The sequence below is a fragment of the Fusarium odoratissimum genome (assembly GCF_000260195.1).
Source record: "Fusarium odoratissimum NRRL 54006 unplaced genomic scaffold supercont1.11, whole genome shotgun sequence".
Classification (NCBI taxonomy): domain Eukaryota; kingdom Fungi; phylum Ascomycota; class Sordariomycetes; order Hypocreales; family Nectriaceae; genus Fusarium; species Fusarium odoratissimum.
In genome coordinates this window covers 245,854-264,116 of record NW_022158697.1, presented here as the reverse complement: position 1 = coordinate 264,116, position 18,263 = coordinate 245,854, and the positions used below count along the sequence as shown (strand labels likewise).

Genomic DNA, 18,263 nt, shown 5'->3' with positions numbered 1-18,263 from the left:
TGGTCGGTGCTCAACCTCTGAACAGGGGGTTTTGGTCTGAACCCACTTCGCGATAAACCATACTCTTGATACACAGAAGGGAAACAAGCTTAGTACAAACTTAGAAGCTTAGTGAAGACGTGTTTCATCATCTATTAAATCACCTTACGAGGACGGAGAGCCATTCAAGTTTCAACTGTTCTTGGCTGCGACAGAGAAGAGTGAAGTTGACAAGGCATGCATGTAAACAGAATTTCCTAATTTGGAATATTGACTGTTAGCCTAACGATGGTACAATGAACAGTCAATGATTTTGTCTCAGTTGAGATAGAATTTGACTAGGCATGGAGTACTCAACGAGTAGTATAACCGCCGTTAGCGAAGATGGTCTGCCCCGTAATCCATCCCCCCTCTGTGACAAGGAATTTAACAAGGGGAGCAATATCCTTAACATCCGTCAGTCGACCCTCCAGCGCTTGGCTTTTGTGAAAGGCCACAGCATCATCGGCCTCCTGGGGATAGAAGAAAGCTACAGGACGCGTTATTGTTAGTACACAATTAAAAGAGCATTAGAGACAACTTACGTGTATCCATCGGTCCAGGCGCGACAGCATTGACGCTGATTCGACGTCCCATGAGCTCTTTGGCAACGCCACGGGTAAAATGCTCAACAGGAGCTTTAGATCCGGCATATGAGGTGTAGAACCCAGTGAAGGCAGCGAGAAGGGCGGTGACGATAGTGATGATTTTCCCGCCGTCTTCGACATGCTTTGCGCCAGCTTGGAGAATCAGGAAAGCCGATTTAGAGTTGACGCTGTAGTCTTGGTTAGTAAGAATAAACTTGGAGCTTCAAGCGGTGAGACTCACTCAAACATGCTGTCGTACTCTGCCTCCGAAATTTCAGCGATGGACTTCTTGAGAACCTTTCCAATCGTGTTGATGACAATGTCGACCTTGCCAAAGTCCTTGAGCACCGATTCAAACAGGTTGTCAACTGCTACTTTGGTGGTAAGATCGCCTTGATAGAACTCATATTTCACCTTGGGAAATGATTGGCTGATTGTCTTTGCTAAAACGTCGGCATTGTTCTTTGTAGATGGTGAGTTGTAATGGAGGGCTAGGTTGCCGCCAATGCTGGCTAGGGATAGGGCAATTTCGGCACCCAGGTTCTTGGCTCCGCCGGTGATGAGGACGACTTTTCCTTCGAGAGACATTTTAGAAACGATGAGATCAGTTGTAGGCTGTAATTTGTATGGGGGAGAATTCCTTCTGTATTGTCCGTTACAAGTCAGGGGATGCATCTATATATAGATAACCAGACTCAAGTAGAGATCTCGATGAAGGGAAGACGACAACAGCACTTGTTGAACATATGCATTGGCGGAATTGGGCATAGTACCTAAGCCAAATGCCCAAGAGGGAAAAAAGCACTGAACTTGATATCTGCGAATTTGAGGGTTGGGAAGTTGGACTAATCACTAGTTAACGTGATGCATTTACGAAATTAGGTATAGCGTTTCTATTGAATCCCTTTGCAGATCGGAAGGCACAATACAAGTTTCTATAAAAGTAACATCCAGCTGAATTCTAAATATCAAGGATACTCTCAATTGCAACTGGACCAGCGGTAGATTGAGGTACCTCTAGATAGCGCAGGATATGAATCTTGACCTTTCAACCTCTCTTACACTAGAACATATGGCGTATTGATCAGCAGCTGTCATGCCACTTGGCAGCTGAGTTCCAAACCTTAAAAGCAACTAGTGAGCCGTGATGCATTTCCCTATTTAGGTCTAGGGCCTGCCTGACGTCAGCTTTCACTACTCCCTACCGTACATCATTGAGATTACAGAACCTCTACCACGCCTGGTCATTTGAGCACAACACACATGTCTCGCTGTCCACTAATCCAGTGCACCCCTCAACTGCACTCAGACCTTAAATTCGTCATCGCCGATCAGCCTGATTTGCTGAAAGCGGATTCAAGTGTCCGGTCACATATTTCCAAGCGGGGTTGGAAAGCTTACACGAAACCCGGCCGTCCAAAAGGACGTCGGGGACGGGATAAGGAACAGAAAATCGTCTTTGAATGTGTCAGCCAAGATGTCGACCAGTTATGTTGGCAACTACCTCCCGTCGAAAGGCAGCTCGGCGGCGGCCGGGTCGATCCCTTCAGAACCTATCCTGGTCCTTGGAATCCGCAGGTCCCTGGCCTCGTGGATCACTGTTAGTGTCCGTATATGTCGTACAACATTCCAGTCCGACTAACAGGCTGTCGATGTCACAGATCTCGTACACATGGCAGTGGATATCCCAGAGTTAGACCAGCCTGGAAATAAAGGTCTTTTGCGCACGAGCTGGTTCCCGCTGGTCCTATCTCAAGAGGCACCCTTCCAAACAATTCTTTTACTTTCTGCTGCCAACATGTCATCAGTCTCTGGTACCTCCATTTCACCGAGCCATATCCTGCAACTCAGGCTCCAGGCAATTTCGGCGATCAATGCACTGATGGTTACAAATGATGACATGAGCGACGCGCTTATTGGGGCTGTTGCAAAGATGGCTAGCTTTGAGGCGATGCATGGAGGTGTCGAGGCGTATCGAATACACATGCAGGGGCTCTACGATATGGTTGAACAAAGACACGGACTGAATGTACTTGGTTTGAATGGGCTCTTGCGTCGAATCATTATCTGGATTGATATCAATTCGTCCTTCCTCCTGCAGATTCCGCGTCGGTTTCCTGGTGAATATTTTACAAACAGAGGAGGCTCGGTAGAACCTAACCTAGAAAGGTTTATTGCACCATAGAATCTCAAAGGCTGATACCTTCCTAATCATGGGTATTGACTGCTGGCTCCTTATCTCTATATTTCTCTATATGGTAGAGTTAGCTCTTTGTCCTCACTAAAAATAATGCCAGGCTATGCAGAGTCTGTTTCATATCAGCCCATCAGTCCTACGGTTAATGTGATAATGGCCAATTTGATTACGTAAAGAGCTTTAATTCCGGTTCAAATCATTCTCTGTGCTGAATGAACTATAACCCATGAACCCTATCTTCACTCTCCTCGGGAGACTAGATGCGTAGCATGTACGAGGGCATCCTTATGCTCCACTATCCAGCCCCTGACTGTGGTAGGCTTCCTTCCCAAAGTCGGTTCAACAAAATTATTCAAAGCCCATTGTTCCTCATTAGCCTGTTCGAACTTGAAGAAATTCCAGAGTCCCTCCGCCTTCTTTCCCATTCTAGGGCCCCAGAACTCCATGAAGCCCTCATAGCTTCCGTCAAAGGCAATCTTTCACCCAATTCATCACCAAGAATTCCTGCCACTTCTTCATACGTCAACCAGTTATAGCCGTTATTCATGGTGCGAGATGCCCCTTAGCATTGTCTGAGAGAAACAGGCGCCCTGCAACTTCTGTAATGTCTTGCGGGTCGAGAAACGGCACACGATGCTCTGGCCAGATGGACGTCTTATTCAATAGGACCGGCTGGATCTGTAACCACAGATTATCGATAAAAGAAGCTCCGCAGTTGATGTATGTGGCTGGAAGTCCGCTTTCATCGAGGATCCGCTTGGCAATCGGGTGCTCAATGGGCAGGCTCTCCGCCCCAAATTTGCAGGCACGCGGTGGGGGTTGAACTCGGGGAATATGCCGAGCAAGCGGATGACCTGGACTGCACTGCCATCTTGTTTTAGCACAGTTGTAAGATTCGTCATGGCAACGCTTTCCGACATGCCGCTGGACAATATGACGAAAACGCCTTCGACGCCCTTTACAGCCGCCGCAAGTGAAGATAGATCCTCGTAATCAGCCGCGAGAACCCGGCCTCAGGAAAGTCGTTCTGGAGTATTTTCTGCTTCTCGGTGCTTCTGGCGACAAGCGAAAGTTGGGATATCCGGGGCTTCGCCTGTGAGATATTCGGCAAGGGGTTGGCCAATGTGACCAGCAGCACCGAAGATCAAGATGCTTTTCGGGGTTGATTTCTTGGTAAGCTCCATACTGACAACCCGGCAATCGCTCGACTTCTACGTTGGATTTGGGGTGAGAGTTGCGGAGTGGGATAACACATCAGTACTGATGTGATGATGTGCTTAAAGATTGAGGAAGAATAATAGAGTAGTCAAAATAATACTAAATCTGGGTTCTCTGACGGTGCTGCCTGAGCTGTATACCCATCTAATTCCATTCTCTTCGGAAGCACTGGAGTTTGTTTGTTTAATGCTACTGTAACGAGTCCACAAACTCTATTTTGTAGGTCGCAGTCTTTTTCATGGCAGAAGACAGAGCTCCATGCTTCCCAGTGCCTGTAGTTATCATTCGCTATTTGCGCTGATACAAGGGAAATCCCCGTCACTACAAATTTTGGTCTAATCCAACTCAATTCGTGCCTTTATATCTTCTGCCGGTGTCAGGAGAATCGGGCTTTTTTTTAACCCCGCCGGGCCGCTGAATGGACGCTTTCCAGTGGTAATCTCATGCGCAAACCACCATAATCGAGCTAGCACGTCCCAGAACGACTTAAACACACAAAGACACGGCCAAGTTTTATTCGAAGTTGAGTTTTGTGGCGGAAACAGGCTTTCCCACCAAGTCCTGATTAGGCACGGCAAAGCTCGGAAAAGTCGTGATGAGCGCATGTTTGGTTCAAGATCCGCGTTACAGTCTTTAGCAAACCCGCATTTGCCAGGAGAGCAACTTTGATACATTTAACTCACCGGATACCAAAAGACGTCAGCCATGCGCAGGCCCTGTTATATTGACTAATTCCAAGCCTCTGCGTCTAAAGATCTTACTCAACGGACGGACCGTTGAAGACACGGAAAGGAGCGACATGATGTGGTTTGTTCGAGAGAATATCACTCATCTGAGCCGCGTAACTACCATTGGGCGCGGAACAGCTATCATGCCCAGCACACTCTATGGAGTTGGTTACTTGGGGAATGGGGTTCTCACAGGTAATTGGTGGCACCGTCCAGACTGAGATAGAGGTAAACTGTCGGCCCATCTCACCTTGGTTTGGAGAGTAGAATCTAGAGATAGAATAAAATATATAATCTAGCTACTTGTTACCAGAGAACACTGCAAGAGGTCCACTGGCCCATTTTGTTTTGTCCTCGTATAAGCTATGGTAAAGGTTTCTTTTTCCTCGCGTACCACGACCTACATATGCAGTAGAGCTGCAATGATCCATCTACACACTGAGTCTGGACGATAATTTAGAGCGTTGGGATAGGAACAACGGCGTCAGCAACGCCGTTATACTTCTTGTCTCCAAAATTGCCACCGTTTCCAATCAAAAGCCTTCTGGTTCCCTTAACAGTAATCTCCCTGACACTGCGGGTATATGCGGACCAATGGTTAATATCGACCTTCTTCCACTTTCCTTCGGCAGGGTTGTCACCTTGAATGAGGATGTTTTCGGAGGAAGTGGTGCTAACAATGATGATGCCAGAGCCATCACTGGTGTAAGGGTTACGGACCCAAGTCACATATGGTCCGCTAGAGAATAGGCTACCGTCGGTGGCTTTAAGTCTGGTTCCGGGAATGGGTCCAAAAGTGAGAGGGCTATCGGAGACTTTGTAGTAGACCCTGCAGGCATCAACACCACAGCGTTCCCAAGTCATGATCCACTTGTTAGTGCTCTCGATATGAGCGACAGTGGTCATGCCGGGGCGAGCGTCATAGTTGCTCTCGGCCTCATCCTCGACAATGTCTGACCACGTTTTGAGATCAGTGGTAGTGGTATGGACGAGCTTCTGGGCATGCTTGGGGTCCCGTTGGTCAGAGTAATAACAGACCAGCTGATCCTTGTACATTAAGAAGAAAGGCTCCCACAGTGCTTTATCGCCATTCTTGATGGTATTAGGCCCATCGCCATACGCAATGTGAGAGACAAACTCCCAGGTCTTTGCACCATCTTTACTTGCATAAACTTCAATGTATACACCACCTTCGAGGCTTTCAGGGGTCGAAACACCAGCTGCCAGAATGGTACCCCTGGCATAACCACCAAAGTCAGTTGGAAGAGTATACAGGAATGGCTGGAATCGCATGCCCCAGCCGTTCTGGGTGTCTTTGACAGCACTGAAATTGGACCAAGTTGCACCACCATCCACAGACTTGTAGATAGGGTCTAGTTGATGGGTTAGCATCCGCGGCACACGAAATAGTTTATAGAAGACTGACGGTTGACGGGGTAGGCCTTGGACTCAGCTGGGTAGTTTTCCCATGTCATGAGCAGCGACTCATCAGGCAACTGGAGTGATCGGGCATAGAGAGTGCCCCAGAGTTGAGCATCTGCTGCAGGCTTGAAGAATTCGTTTCTGGTAAAGTTGGAGAAAGGGGCTGGAGCGCGTTTCTCGAGTGCGGCTCCGTAGGCTGTGGTAACATATACCAAACCGAGAATAATGGACTTGATCATCATTGTAAAGGCAGATTGCAGGTAAGATGTGTGTCCTTGATGACCGATTTGAAGAGGGTTTATCAACCAGAGGACAACTGAGGCTTTATATATCTTCACACTCTGGCAGGATCAGGGGTAGCAAAAGAGGCAAAGATAGCTGCTTATTACCATATACGATGGAGACATGTAACTTGTAAGAAACCAGACTTAACAAGAGGGTAGCTAATTCAAAAAAAGACTTTCGTATAAATGCGGACCCACATAGTAGTGTTGGCTGACTGCTATGCAGCACTTAAATCACGCTACTCCTTGACCAAACGGATGTTATCGTGGATCTTCCAGAACTAGTTAAATGGCGTGGTATAGACTAGTTAAGCCAAATAGCCTAAACGCGGGGTTTGGTGCTTGGCTGGATCGCCATGCGGGGAATTGTCTGGGGTAATTACTCTGTAGTGTCTGCCATTCAGCTGACCAAAATTGTAACATGACATGACTCCTTCGGGTTATGCCCCGACATTCCGCGGACTGGATCAAAACCGACTCGGTATGCGGATGGCACATGTTTATGATGCCTTTCACCCGAGACTCCGCGATATTGTGCTGAGCGCATTCTAACTTAGAATATAGCTCTAGCCGCCTTACATAGAGTCGCTCTCATTGCGACAGGCCTTCATATTTATTTTTGACAGGTGTACAGCCCCCTTCAGTCTGCATCTATCGCATCTTGTCTACCCTTGACCTTTCATCTCAGTGCCAGCCAACATGAAGAGCGTTACACCACCGACATTGTTACATCATCATCATCCTGTTGGTCGTGAAAACCACCAGCCTCTGACCTTTGCTAAGGCTGTAAAGGAAGTCAGCTTCGGTCACGACCCTTCAGCTGTCGCTTCTCATCTACTGACAGAACTCTCTTTGACGGAGCGTTTACATCTTCTGGATGGAGATGTACCATTCTGGGAGGGCCTACGAGGAATACTCTGTGATCGATATAATCGCAAGCCATTCGTCATGGGTGCGATTCCTCGCCTCAACATTCCGGGAATCAAGTTCACGGATGGACCCAGGGGCGTCGTCATGGGCTCGTCAACGGCATTTCCAATCTCCATGGCACGCGGCGCCACATGGGACACTGAACTTGAACGCCGTGTTGGTAACGCCATTGGACTGGAAGCCAAGGCACAGGGCGCCAATTACTTCGCTGGCGTGTGCATCAATCTTCCGCGTCACCCAGCGTGGGGCCGCATCCAAGAAACATATGGAGAAGACCCATTTCTGTTGGGCGAGTTTGGAGTTGCACTTACTCAGGGCGTTCAAAATCATGTTATGGCATGTGTTAAACACTTTGCCCTGAATTCCATGGAGAATGCACGATTTAGAGTTGATGTGGAGATCGAAGAGGACGTTCTTCATGAAGTCTACCTAGCCCACTTCAGAAGGGTTGTTGAAGCTGGCGTGGCTTCAGTGATGTCTTCTTATAACTCGGTCAACGGAGAATGGGCAGGGCAAAGCAAAGCTCTCCTGACAAATATCCTTCGAGAACAGTGGAAATTCACCGGGTTTGTTGTATCGGATTTTATTTTTGGCTTACGAGACGCCGCGCTTTCGGTAAAAAATGGTCTCGATATTGAAGCGCCTTTCGCGCAGCAACGAGCAATGCACCTGGAGAATGCCCTCCGTAGCGGCGAACTATCCTGGATCGATGTCAACAAATCAGCGACGAGGATCCTGAGAACGCAGCTAAAGTTTGCCTCTCGATCTCTCTCAGAGACACCTGATGCGTCCGTCGTCTTTTGTAAAGAACATCGGCAACTCGCCAGAGAGGTCGCTGAACGGTCAATCGTCCTCCTCAAGAATAACACCATCAATAGCACTCCTCTCCTTCCGCTCAACGAAGCAGATGTAACTCGTTTGGCCCTTATTGGTCGCCTAGCAAACAAACCCAATACCGGGGATAAGGGCTCTTCGCAGGTGTTTTCACCGACCGTGGTCACCCCTTACCAGGGACTCAAGGACGGGATTCCCAATGCAGAGATCATGCTTGACGATGGCGACAGTCCTGAGTCTGCTGCAATATCAGCCGAGAAAGCAGATGTTGCAGTTGTTGTCGTGGGCTACGACGCCAGCGATGAGGGCGAGTATGTGGTGCCTTCTCTCCAGAACGATCCTCGCTTATCAGAGCTATTCCCTCCCACTAAGAACTCCGACCAAAAGGAGATTCTGGCGATTGTGCAGGGTAACCCATCTCAGGACAAACAAAGTCCAACTTCGGCACTCGAAGTTGGTGCTGGCGGCGACCGATTGTCCCTGAGATTGAGACCTCGAGATGTTGAAATCATCAATGCAGTGGCGTCTGTGAACTCTAAGACAATTGTTGTGCTTATTTGCGCCGGCGCTGTCATAATGGAAGAATGGAAAGACAAAGTCCCCGCCATAATGATCAGTTGGTACGCGGGGGTAGAAGGCGGCCATGCACTCGCAGACGTTTTACTGGGAAGGGTCAATGTTGGGGGCAGATTGCCATTCTCTATCCCACAAGATGAGAACCACCTCCCTGATGTTGACATTGAAGCATCGGCTATCAAATACGATCGTTGGTACGGTCAAAGTCTACTCGACAAGCTTGGAGTTGATGCCGCGTTTCCACTCGGCTATGGATTGTCGTATACCGAATTCAGGTTTAGTAACCTCGAATTTGAGCCTAGAATGGAGTCTACAGGTTATAATAGTGTCAAGGTGGCGGTCGATGTGGAAAATACGGGGCAAAGATCTGGGCATCACGTCGCCCAGGTTTATGGATATCCCAACATGGCTGAGTATCCACGCCGAGTCCTTCTTGGCTTCGAGAGCGTTTATTTACGAGCTGGAGAGTTTAGGCGGATATTTGCTGATGCATCGTTGCGGCCGATTGAACGATGGGTTGATGGCCAGTTTTGCTTGTTGGTTGATCACTTCCAGATTGAGGTTGCAGCATACGCTGGGGATAAACACGGAGTTCGCAAAATGTGTCAACTTTAGTCAAGCCATGGCCTGCCTGAGATATCGAAGCAGATGGAAGATAGATCTATTAAGTAAACAAGTTACCTAATTGCCAGAAATTTCAATTATTGTATAGTTTGGAATAACCATGTCATACTTTGTAACACCGAGAGCATTCCCTCAGCTTCATTGCTCCAGTACTCAACCATCTTTAGTGTTCCTAAGACTGTATTCTTCCAACCCGAAGGTAAGAGGCTTGAACCAGGGTACATGCGGGCAAATCCGAGCAAGATGCACGCGCTTCTTGCCGAGGTTCGTAACATGAGCCAAGTCCCGTGGTGACGATGATAGTAACCTGGTTCGTTGACGAGAAGCCTGTCATAGTGGAAAGAAAGAGCAGCCGCGGTTTCGTGTTCAGCAAGATCAAATTCAGCGATTCGATTCAGAGCCACATGTATAAAAGGCCAAGAAACGAGCTCATGGATGTATGTTATGCGACCACGCAGTACAAATCGGATAACATCGTCCTCGGCACCTTGATGGATGCTGACCAGTGGCGGTAGTGTTGTCTTCCATGTCTTAAGTTGATTTGATGCATCTTGGCCAATCTCACTTATGGATTTCGAGACCGACGGCCAGTCTTCATGCTGGATCTGAGTCATCAAACGCCGAGCGTTCACCTCGAGTCTCCAGAGCGCTATCTCAGAGAGGTAAAAGTACCACGCTTGCTCTACATGACCTTCACAACCTTCAGGGGGGTTGGGAAATAGTTCAGGCGGGTCATCAGCTAGACAAGTAAAGTTGGACATTCCCAGTTCCAACCTGAGTTCCTGCTCAGACTTCCAGCATGCCCACAGGACACTCTGCTCCGAGGCCTCCCGAGAACCCATCTGTCCCACATCGTGATCACGTTGTTGGGTGCAAGCAAATGTCTGGCAAATAGCCAAACCATGGACAAAGGTCGTCCAAGCCTCGACGGGACGCATCAGTGACATGAGGAGAACTCCTGATAGAAAGGCACACTGAGCCTGTATCAGGCCCGTAGGACCCAATCCCCCACCGAGTCTTCTCTGCGCTGCGCTAAGCAAGGAAATCGCCATGCGTCGGTCTGAATGCGAAAAAGGAAGGGTTTCTTGCAAGGGACGAGCAATGGCTCCGTTGGCGCACACCAGAAGAGCCAGGCCCGACTCTACGTCCCAGTCAAGTCCCCTTGCGCACAATCTCGAGACTAGTCTTCTTGTTTCCGTCTCATCCAGAATCGGATTCTTGACGTGTATATGGGCAAAGAAGTTGTCGAGCCATCGGTCGCATAACGTCCGGTCGAGGATGTCGCCGACCCACGAAGTCTCTGTATTATCATTGCCACCTTGTGGCTGTGATGCAAGGGATTGCTGTGTGCTGGCTGTGAGAGTCGGGGAGGAAGCGTCGCGGAAGAGATCCCATTGCAAGACCTTGTCTACCGTACAAGGAAAAAAGAAAAGATTTTGATTAACCTGGTTTCGGGGTAATGTCTGGCCAGGAATATCTGGCATGACAGACTGTGACTGTGCATCTATCTTGCGCTCCAATCGGTCAAGTCGATCTATGATTGCAAGACTTGCTTGATCAAAAGTTGCCCTTTCATCTAGATCGAAAATACACTCCACGCCAGCTTTGACGCAGAATGAGCAAGCAGGTCTTTGTTGATCACATTTTGTCCGCCGTGCGCGACAGACCTGGCATGCTTTGGTGGCTCGTTTCCGAACGTATGTGGAGCTGGTGCGACTAATTGGGCCACGATGGGAGTCTGATCGAAGCCGGGATTTAGATGACATGTCGAGAAGAATGAGTGCGGAATATCGGGGGAGAGTGTTAAAGGGGAACGATGGGTTTGGTAGAGACTGGCTGGTTTCGTTTCCTTTATCCGAGGACATTGATTACGAACTAGCGGAGTGTCGGGGCTTAATCCGACATTTGAGTGACGCCACTAAATATGTCTCTTATGCTTCCCCGCCTGACGAACGAGACTGAGAGCCACGCTAACTACATCGTTGATTGGACTAAACCTTTCCCCAGATTGGGCGATTATTTGTGCGGGGGGGGAAGCAGCTGCACATTGTTAAACTAAATCGTTGCTGTAGACAGTGTCTGTTAGCCAAAATGATATAAGATACATGGCATATCCTGTTCGTCAACCTACTATCCACCACATAACCGCCAGAATCTGGAGGACAGCATCTCTTCAGAGGAAACAGCACGGCTGAATACCAATCGCACCATGACCACCACCAACCAGTACTCGATCGACCAAAAGAGCACCTCAAGCGATAAAGATGCGACTGTTGAACATATGGCAGTCTCCGACAAGCACACCCTTGATCAGATACAGGTTGCCAATGCCAATGAACACAATCTAACATTCAGGGATGTTGCTAGAAGGCACCCAAAGATTATCTGGTGGTCATTCTTCTGGTGCATGTGTGCTGTCGGCTGTGAGTCTTCTTTCTCATTCCTTCAATCACGCAAGCATATCATATCACGACATGTAGAACTAACTTGTCGACCAAGGGGGTTTCGATACGCAAGTTAATGGCGCCATGGTTGGTGTGCCCGCCTTTCGCAAATACTACGGGTAGGTCACCAAAGCATCTATCCGTTCGACCATTGTTTCTAATCAACTCCCAAGTTATGAAATCGACGGCGACTGGGTTATCCCCGCTGACTGGTTGACCGCCTTCAACATTGTGTCCTCAGTCGGTCAGTTCTTTGGAGGATTCGCTTGCAGTGCCATCTCTGATAGAATGGGTCGCAAGAAAAGTCTCACCTTGGGCGTCTTGATCGTCACAGGTGGCATAATGGGAGAGTCCTTTGCCTCAACTCGCGCCGCTTTCGTCGTCAGCAAGCTCATCCTCGGCGTCGGAGTCGGCTTCTACCTGACCCTTGGCCCAATCACATGCTCCGAGATCGCCCCGACTGTTCTACGTGGTCTCTCTACTGCTGGCGTGAACCTCTCTATTGCTGTCGGCCAGCTCATTTCCAACTCGGTCACCTCTGGCTTCGGTAACAGGGACGATGTGTGGGCTTTTCGGGGGCCTTTCCTTGCGCAGCTGGTCTTCTCTGTCTTTCTTTTCGTCGGTAGCTTTCTCTCTCCAGAATCGCCTTGGTACCTCGTGCGAGCTGGAAAGACGGAAGAAGCCAGGACTGTCCTTCAAGACCTGTACGGATCCGAATTCGAGGCGTCAGAAAAGCTTCAGGCCATTCAACAGACAGTTGAAGAGGAAGCCAGTATGGCCAGTCCCTCATACATCTCTGCGTTTCAGGGCACTGATAGGATCCGGACACTGATTTCAATCGGCGTATTTGCTTGTCAGCACGCCGTAGGTATCATCTTCGTCCTCAGCTTCTCAACCTACTTTTTCCAACTCGCTGGCCTCGATGTAAGAAAGTCTCTCAACCTCGGTGTTGGTGTCACCGCTTGTGGTGTAGCTGGCAACATCTGTTCGTGGTTCATCATCAACCGCTGTGGTCACCGTCCCATTTTCGTCGTTGGCATGTTCGCCTGTACCTCGATTCTTCTGCTCATCGGTATCCTCGACGTTGTGCCAACAGGTGCAGCCAAATGGGTCATGTCTTCTCTGACCGTTGTCTTCTCTTTCGTTTACTTCCTCACGATCGGTGCGGTCGCTTTTGTTCTTTTAGGCGAGGTATCTTCTCTTTCTCAGAGGGCGCGAACTACAGCTTTGGCTACAGCAACCCAGGCCATCTTTGGTATTATAATGTTTTTCGCTGTCCCATATATGGTGAATCCTGACGTGGGTGTAAGTTTTTTTTCTAATACACGAGTTAATAAAAATACTAACTGCTTTAGAACCTCGGTGGCAAAGTTGGTTTTATTTTTGGTGGACTCTCTGCTTTCGCTTCTATTCTCTGTATCTTTTATATTCCTGAGCTCAAGGGTCGAACTTACCAGGAGATTAATACCCTGTTCTATCGCCGAGTTCCAATCCGCAAGATGGGCTCTTATACGATCTGATAGTAAGATGCAACTTAGCGAGCTGTACCATTATAAGCATTGTGTTTAAATTCATTAACTATTAATCTTATGAACTTAATTAGCTTGTATTCTCTTATCTATTAAAGCTTCTAGTTACCAGCCTAGATATAACTTGCCTTAATAAAATATAATAGTTTAACTTTTCCAGTAAGCCTAAATAACTTAGTTAATAAAAGCTTTAATAGTTTAACTGTTTAATTATAATATATATATAATCCTTCTTAAAGTTATTTAATAATTCTTATATAATAATAGAGTTTCTAAACTAGCAAACTATACTTTAATAGGTTTATATTTATAAGTATTATAAGGCATAATACTAAGTAAGGTAAGATATTATATCTCTTTAAAGTAGATATAATATATATTAGGCTTTATTAATATAAGGAAGTTTTATTAATAGCTAGAAAGCTAAGTTTAGAAAAGTATTAATAAATATATATTTAATATAGTTAATAAGCATACATCGCAGACAAGCATACATCGCACCTTCCTTAACCTTTTCAACCTATAGCTTAAAAACTCAAGCTGCAGTTTAAAAAGCCTAGCTTTTATACACTAAATTCCTCCCTAGATAACTCAAGAACTACCTAATAAGTTCTTATATTATACCCGCCCTTACCGCATATACTACAGCGCCAACTACCCAGTTACTCTAACCTTCCTTAACCACCACTTCTCAATAATTCGGCCACTACCTACATATTAATATCTATCTAATTAATTACTTATAATACTTCCTATATAATTATAGTCCCTCCTTTCTATAATCTAATCCTTTTTACCCTATAGCGCCAACTTAGTATCTTATTTGCATCTCAAAGATTACAAAGCTTAGCCCTTAATAAGGTAACCTTATATATAACTACCTTTATTACCTTAGTAGCTAACTTTAAAGCTTTAATAATAAACTCTAGGAAGCTACTATAATACCTTCTAATTTGCCTTTTAAGGTATTTAGATTAAGATTAGGCCTTAATTACTATCTTTAGGGTCTTTAAAGCTTATAGTATTAATAGTTAAGTAGCCTCCTTGGGAGGCATTAGGGTCTATAGCTATATATTAAGCTTTAAGATTATAGTTTCTAAGTTAAGAGGAGCAAGCCTAGCTCCTTTAAAACCCTCCTAGATATTACTTTCTATAAAGGTAGCTTTAAATATAATATAAAAGGCAAAAAAGAACTTAGTCTTAGAAATATAAGTTATAAAGTATCTAATTAGATATTTTATTTCTTAACTATAAGCCTATTTTAATAGCCTAAAATACCTAATATTAAGAGGCTAAAATAAATAAGATATATAAGTAGGTATATAAAGTATAATAATCTTATTCTCCTTATAATATCTCTTAAAATCAGCCAAGTAATAGCTTTTATAACTATTAAGGATTAGGAGATAATAAGAACTAGTTAATTAGTTAGTTATAAACTAATTAAAGTACTTTAGCTACTTAAGACCTAGCTTATTATTTATCTACCTATTTTAGCTTATTATAATAACCTAATTGCCTAGGAGGTTATATTCTTAGTATTAATTAGTAAGGTAATATTAGCCTATACTAATAATAAATAGTATAATTAATTAACCTTTTGTATTAATTGCCTAGATTATAGTAATTTATTCCTAGTTTCCAGGCTATACTAATTTTAGCCTTCCTTATATTTCTAAACCTATAATAACTATTCTAGCCATAATAAGGCCTATTATAAAGCCAGTCTTATTAAAGTTCTAGATATTATCTAATCAGATATTATACTTTATAATTATATTTTATATAAGCCTAAACTAATTATAAATAATAATTAGATCTTTGCATTTAGCTCTCTAATAATTATATTTATAAAATAAATATATCTTTAGCTTTAATTATTACTTTATAAAGTTATAAGCCTAGCACTTATTAATAGGTAATGCATTATAGTTAATAAGCAGAGAATTAGCTATTTCTTTTATAAAACACAGTCGCAAAGGAAATCCTTAGGAATCTAAGTTAAGGATAAATTAGATTATTATCTATTCCTCTAGATTAAATAATTTCTATAACTTTAGGATCTAATTATATTATAATTAAATACTATTATAGCAGTAATATAATCTATACTCAGAGATCTTATAGTTCTTTATAGCACATTAGATACTAAGTTTTAGATTATTTTAAAGGGCTTAAAGTGCAAGAAGGGTTCTAGCTTTATCTAAAGGTTATGCCATTTTTAGTTATTAAGAATTATCCGATTAGATAAAAAGTTAAATATAAGAGGGAAAAATGCAATATATGCTTATCTGCAATGCATGCTTATTAACTATATTATATATTATTACTTAAAAATCCCTTTATCTTTATTATAATATATTAAAAGCTATATTTTTATTATATACTTTTATTAAGCTTATAATATTAATAGCTTTAAAAATCTTATATTAATTTCTTACTTTTTTACTTTTTATTTTATATAGCTTATAGACTATAATAAAATATTTAAAAAATATTTTAATATATATATTATTTATAAAAAGCTATAATAATTTTTAAATAATTCTATTTAAATTATAATGGCCTTAAAAAGCTAGGTATTTATATTAGACTTATTTATAATTCTTATTTAAAATTTAATTCTAAGCTAATTCCTTAAGGTATGGCTTAGCCCTTTAAGATATAGCTAGTTAGAAAAAGAACTTTATATTTAAAATCCATATAGCTAAAAGTTATATACATCTCTTCCGCGGAACCCTAACCCTATTAAAACCCGTTTTTTTTAGAAAACGTCAACTAGTTAAGAAAAAAGCCATCGGCTGCCCTATGTTCTACTAGCATTAAATTTTTTTCTTATAGAAAAAAACATTAATAGCTTAATAGACGTTTTTCATAGGTAATAGGGGTTATTTAACTAGAGGCTACTAAAGAAGAGGGAGGCAAGGTAGGCTATGTTAATAATTATAATGCTTTTGCTCAAGGTTTAATTAATAGCCTTAGTAATAAAGGGAGGGTTTTAAATTATTAGGTCTCAACCTTAGAGTATAAAGTATTAAATTATAATATTATATTAGCAGTAATTATAATTAGGTTATTAGTTATAGTTAAAATTGGTATAATATATATAATAACTAAGTGGATTAGTTATATTATATAACTAAAGGTATATATTTTAGATTTTCTAAAATGTGCTATATAGCCCTAGGAATTTTAAGAATTTAATTTTAGCCTTTTTAAAGAAAGAGCCATAAGATACTAATTTTCTTAGATTTTTAATTAATTTATTAAATCTTTTAAGAATAAAATTAAGAAAAAAACAATATAAATAAGCATTTTCTAATTTACTTTATAATTTTCTTTAAATTCTAGAGAAATCTATATTAATTAAGAATGGTATAATAAACCTATAATTAAGATTATAGCTATTTTAGGCTTAGTTTGAATTTTTAAGAATCTTTTTAAAATCGCAATTTAAGGTATAAAACTTCTTAATCCACTTAGTTATCTAATCCACTTACTTATTATATATATAAGATATATTAACATATGTATTTGTAATACCCTTATAATACTAAATAATAACGTACACGATAAGCGTGCGAGACAGATAAGTGCGCGAGACAAAAATCTTAACCTTCATCAGATAAATCGCAATAAAAATACAACAGATTATCTAATCAATTAAAATCAATTACTATATTAATTCTCAATAGCCTGAATACCCTCTTGACAGGTTCTTGCATTATGCCCGGCCTTATTGCATTTGCTACAACGCCGACCACCTGGTCGCTCTGACCTTCCTCGACCACCACTTCTCGATGATTCGCCTACTATCTGCATATCCACATCTGCCTGATTAATTATCTCTTGGGCTTCCCCTATAGTCATATTCCCTCTTCTCTGTAGGCGTGTTCTTTTTGCCCTACGCCGCCGGCTAAGCATCTCATTTGCCTGACGAAGGTCCCGGTTCTCAGCCTCTAATAAGGCTATCTTGTGTAGAAGAATGCTCTGTCCTTTCTCAAAATACTTCACAGCTTCAATTATTGACTCAGGGGAGCTGCTCTTGTGATTTCTGATCCTTCCTTGCAGATACTTAGATTGAGATTGGGTCTCTAGTATTGTCTTTGGGGTCCTTGAAGTCCAAGGGGTTGTAAGTTCAGTGACCTCCTGGGGAGGCGTTGGGGTCCGTAGTTGTATATCAAGCTTCGAGATAACATGTTCTGGGTTAAAGGGAGCAAGCCCGGCTCCTCTAAAACCTCCCTTAATATTTTTCTCAGTTATAGTAACTTGGAATGCGGCATAAAAGGCCAGGAAGAAGTCAGTCTTCTGGATATGGGTTATCCTCCTTTTGATCAGTTGGTCTATTTCTCGACCATATGCCTTTTTCAGCGGCCCAAAGCACCCGACGTCAAGGGGCTGAAGTAGGTGTGATGAATGAGGCGGCATACAGAGTGTAATAATATTGTGTTCCTCACAATATATCTGGAAATCGGCTGACTGGTGACTTTCATGACCATCGAGGATCAAAAGACGATAGGCACCAACTGATCGGTCAGTTGTAGCCCGATCAAAGTGCTTTAGCCAGTCGAGGCCCGTCTCATTATCTGTCCAGCCATTTTCAGTTGTGGCAATAACCCAGGTGGCAGGGAGGTTGCTTTCTTCATACCAGTTCTGAAGGTGAAATTCGCCTGTAACCACGATGAATGGATCAATCGCCTGGCCTTCTGCATTAATCGCTTGAATTACCGTAGCCCATTCCCGATTTCCAGGCTGGACTGATTTTGGGTTTCCACGCCTCTCTGAGCTGGTAATCACTATACCGGTTTCTATGTTGCCCATCATAAAGCCGGTCTCATCAAAGTTCCAGATATCATCTGCATAGATGCCGTA

General features: G+C 43.6%; 7 protein-coding genes across 7 annotated transcripts; 3 read left to right on the top strand and 4 right to left on the bottom strand.

Annotated features, from left to right (window-relative positions):
• Positions 1-332: 332 nt before the first annotated feature.
• Positions 333-1,193, bottom strand: FOIG_07520 (alcohol dehydrogenase; the record flags this gene model as incomplete). The annotated part of the gene is made up of 3 exons (XM_031207095.1): positions 333-508; positions 564-793; positions 847-1,193. The coding sequence occupies 3 exons, from the start codon at positions 1,191-1,193 to the stop codon at positions 333-335; spliced, it is 753 nt and encodes a 250-aa protein (XP_031062628.1).
• A 624-nt stretch (positions 1,194-1,817) lies between these two features.
• Positions 1,818-2,837, top strand: FOIG_07519 (uncharacterized protein). The gene is made up of 2 exons (XM_031207094.1): positions 1,818-2,205; positions 2,267-2,837. Exons 1-2 carry the CDS (start codon positions 1,869-1,871, stop codon positions 2,788-2,790), a joined length of 861 nt encoding a protein of 286 aa, XP_031062627.1. The 5' UTR covers positions 1,818-1,868; the 3' UTR covers positions 2,791-2,837.
• Positions 2,838-3,815: 978 nt separating this feature from the next.
• On the bottom strand, positions 3,816-3,986 carry FOIG_07518 (uncharacterized protein; the record flags this gene model as incomplete). Its single annotated transcript, XM_031207093.1, has 1 exon — positions 3,816-3,986. The coding sequence occupies one exon, from the start codon at positions 3,984-3,986 to the stop codon at positions 3,816-3,818; it is 171 nt and encodes a 56-aa protein (XP_031062626.1).
• A 1,218-nt stretch (positions 3,987-5,204) lies between these two features.
• FOIG_07517 (uncharacterized protein) lies at positions 5,205-6,412 on the bottom strand (the record flags this gene model as incomplete). Its single annotated transcript, XM_031207092.1, has 2 exons — positions 5,205-6,121; positions 6,175-6,412. The coding sequence occupies 2 exons, from the start codon at positions 6,410-6,412 to the stop codon at positions 5,205-5,207; spliced, it is 1,155 nt and encodes a 384-aa protein (XP_031062625.1).
• Positions 6,413-7,153: 741 nt separating this feature from the next.
• FOIG_07516 (uncharacterized protein) lies at positions 7,154-9,409 on the top strand (the record flags this gene model as incomplete). The annotated part of the gene is made up of 1 exon (XM_031207091.1): positions 7,154-9,409. One exon carries the CDS (start codon positions 7,154-7,156, stop codon positions 9,407-9,409), a length of 2,256 nt encoding a protein of 751 aa, XP_031062624.1.
• A 35-nt stretch (positions 9,410-9,444) lies between these two features.
• On the bottom strand, positions 9,445-11,282 carry FOIG_07515 (uncharacterized protein). Its single transcript, XM_031207090.1, has one exon. It carries the CDS (start codon positions 11,182-11,184, stop codon positions 9,496-9,498), a length of 1,689 nt encoding a protein of 562 aa, XP_031062623.1. The 5' UTR covers positions 11,185-11,282; the 3' UTR covers positions 9,445-9,495.
• A 345-nt stretch (positions 11,283-11,627) lies between these two features.
• Positions 11,628-13,454, top strand: FOIG_07514 (uncharacterized protein; the record flags this gene model as incomplete). The annotated part of the gene is made up of 4 exons (XM_031207089.1): positions 11,628-11,841; positions 11,918-11,981; positions 12,036-13,167; positions 13,218-13,454. 4 exons carry the CDS (start codon positions 11,628-11,630, stop codon positions 13,380-13,382), a joined length of 1,575 nt encoding a protein of 524 aa, XP_031062622.1. The 3' UTR covers positions 13,383-13,454.
• Between the last annotated feature and the right edge of the window lie 4,809 nt (positions 13,455-18,263).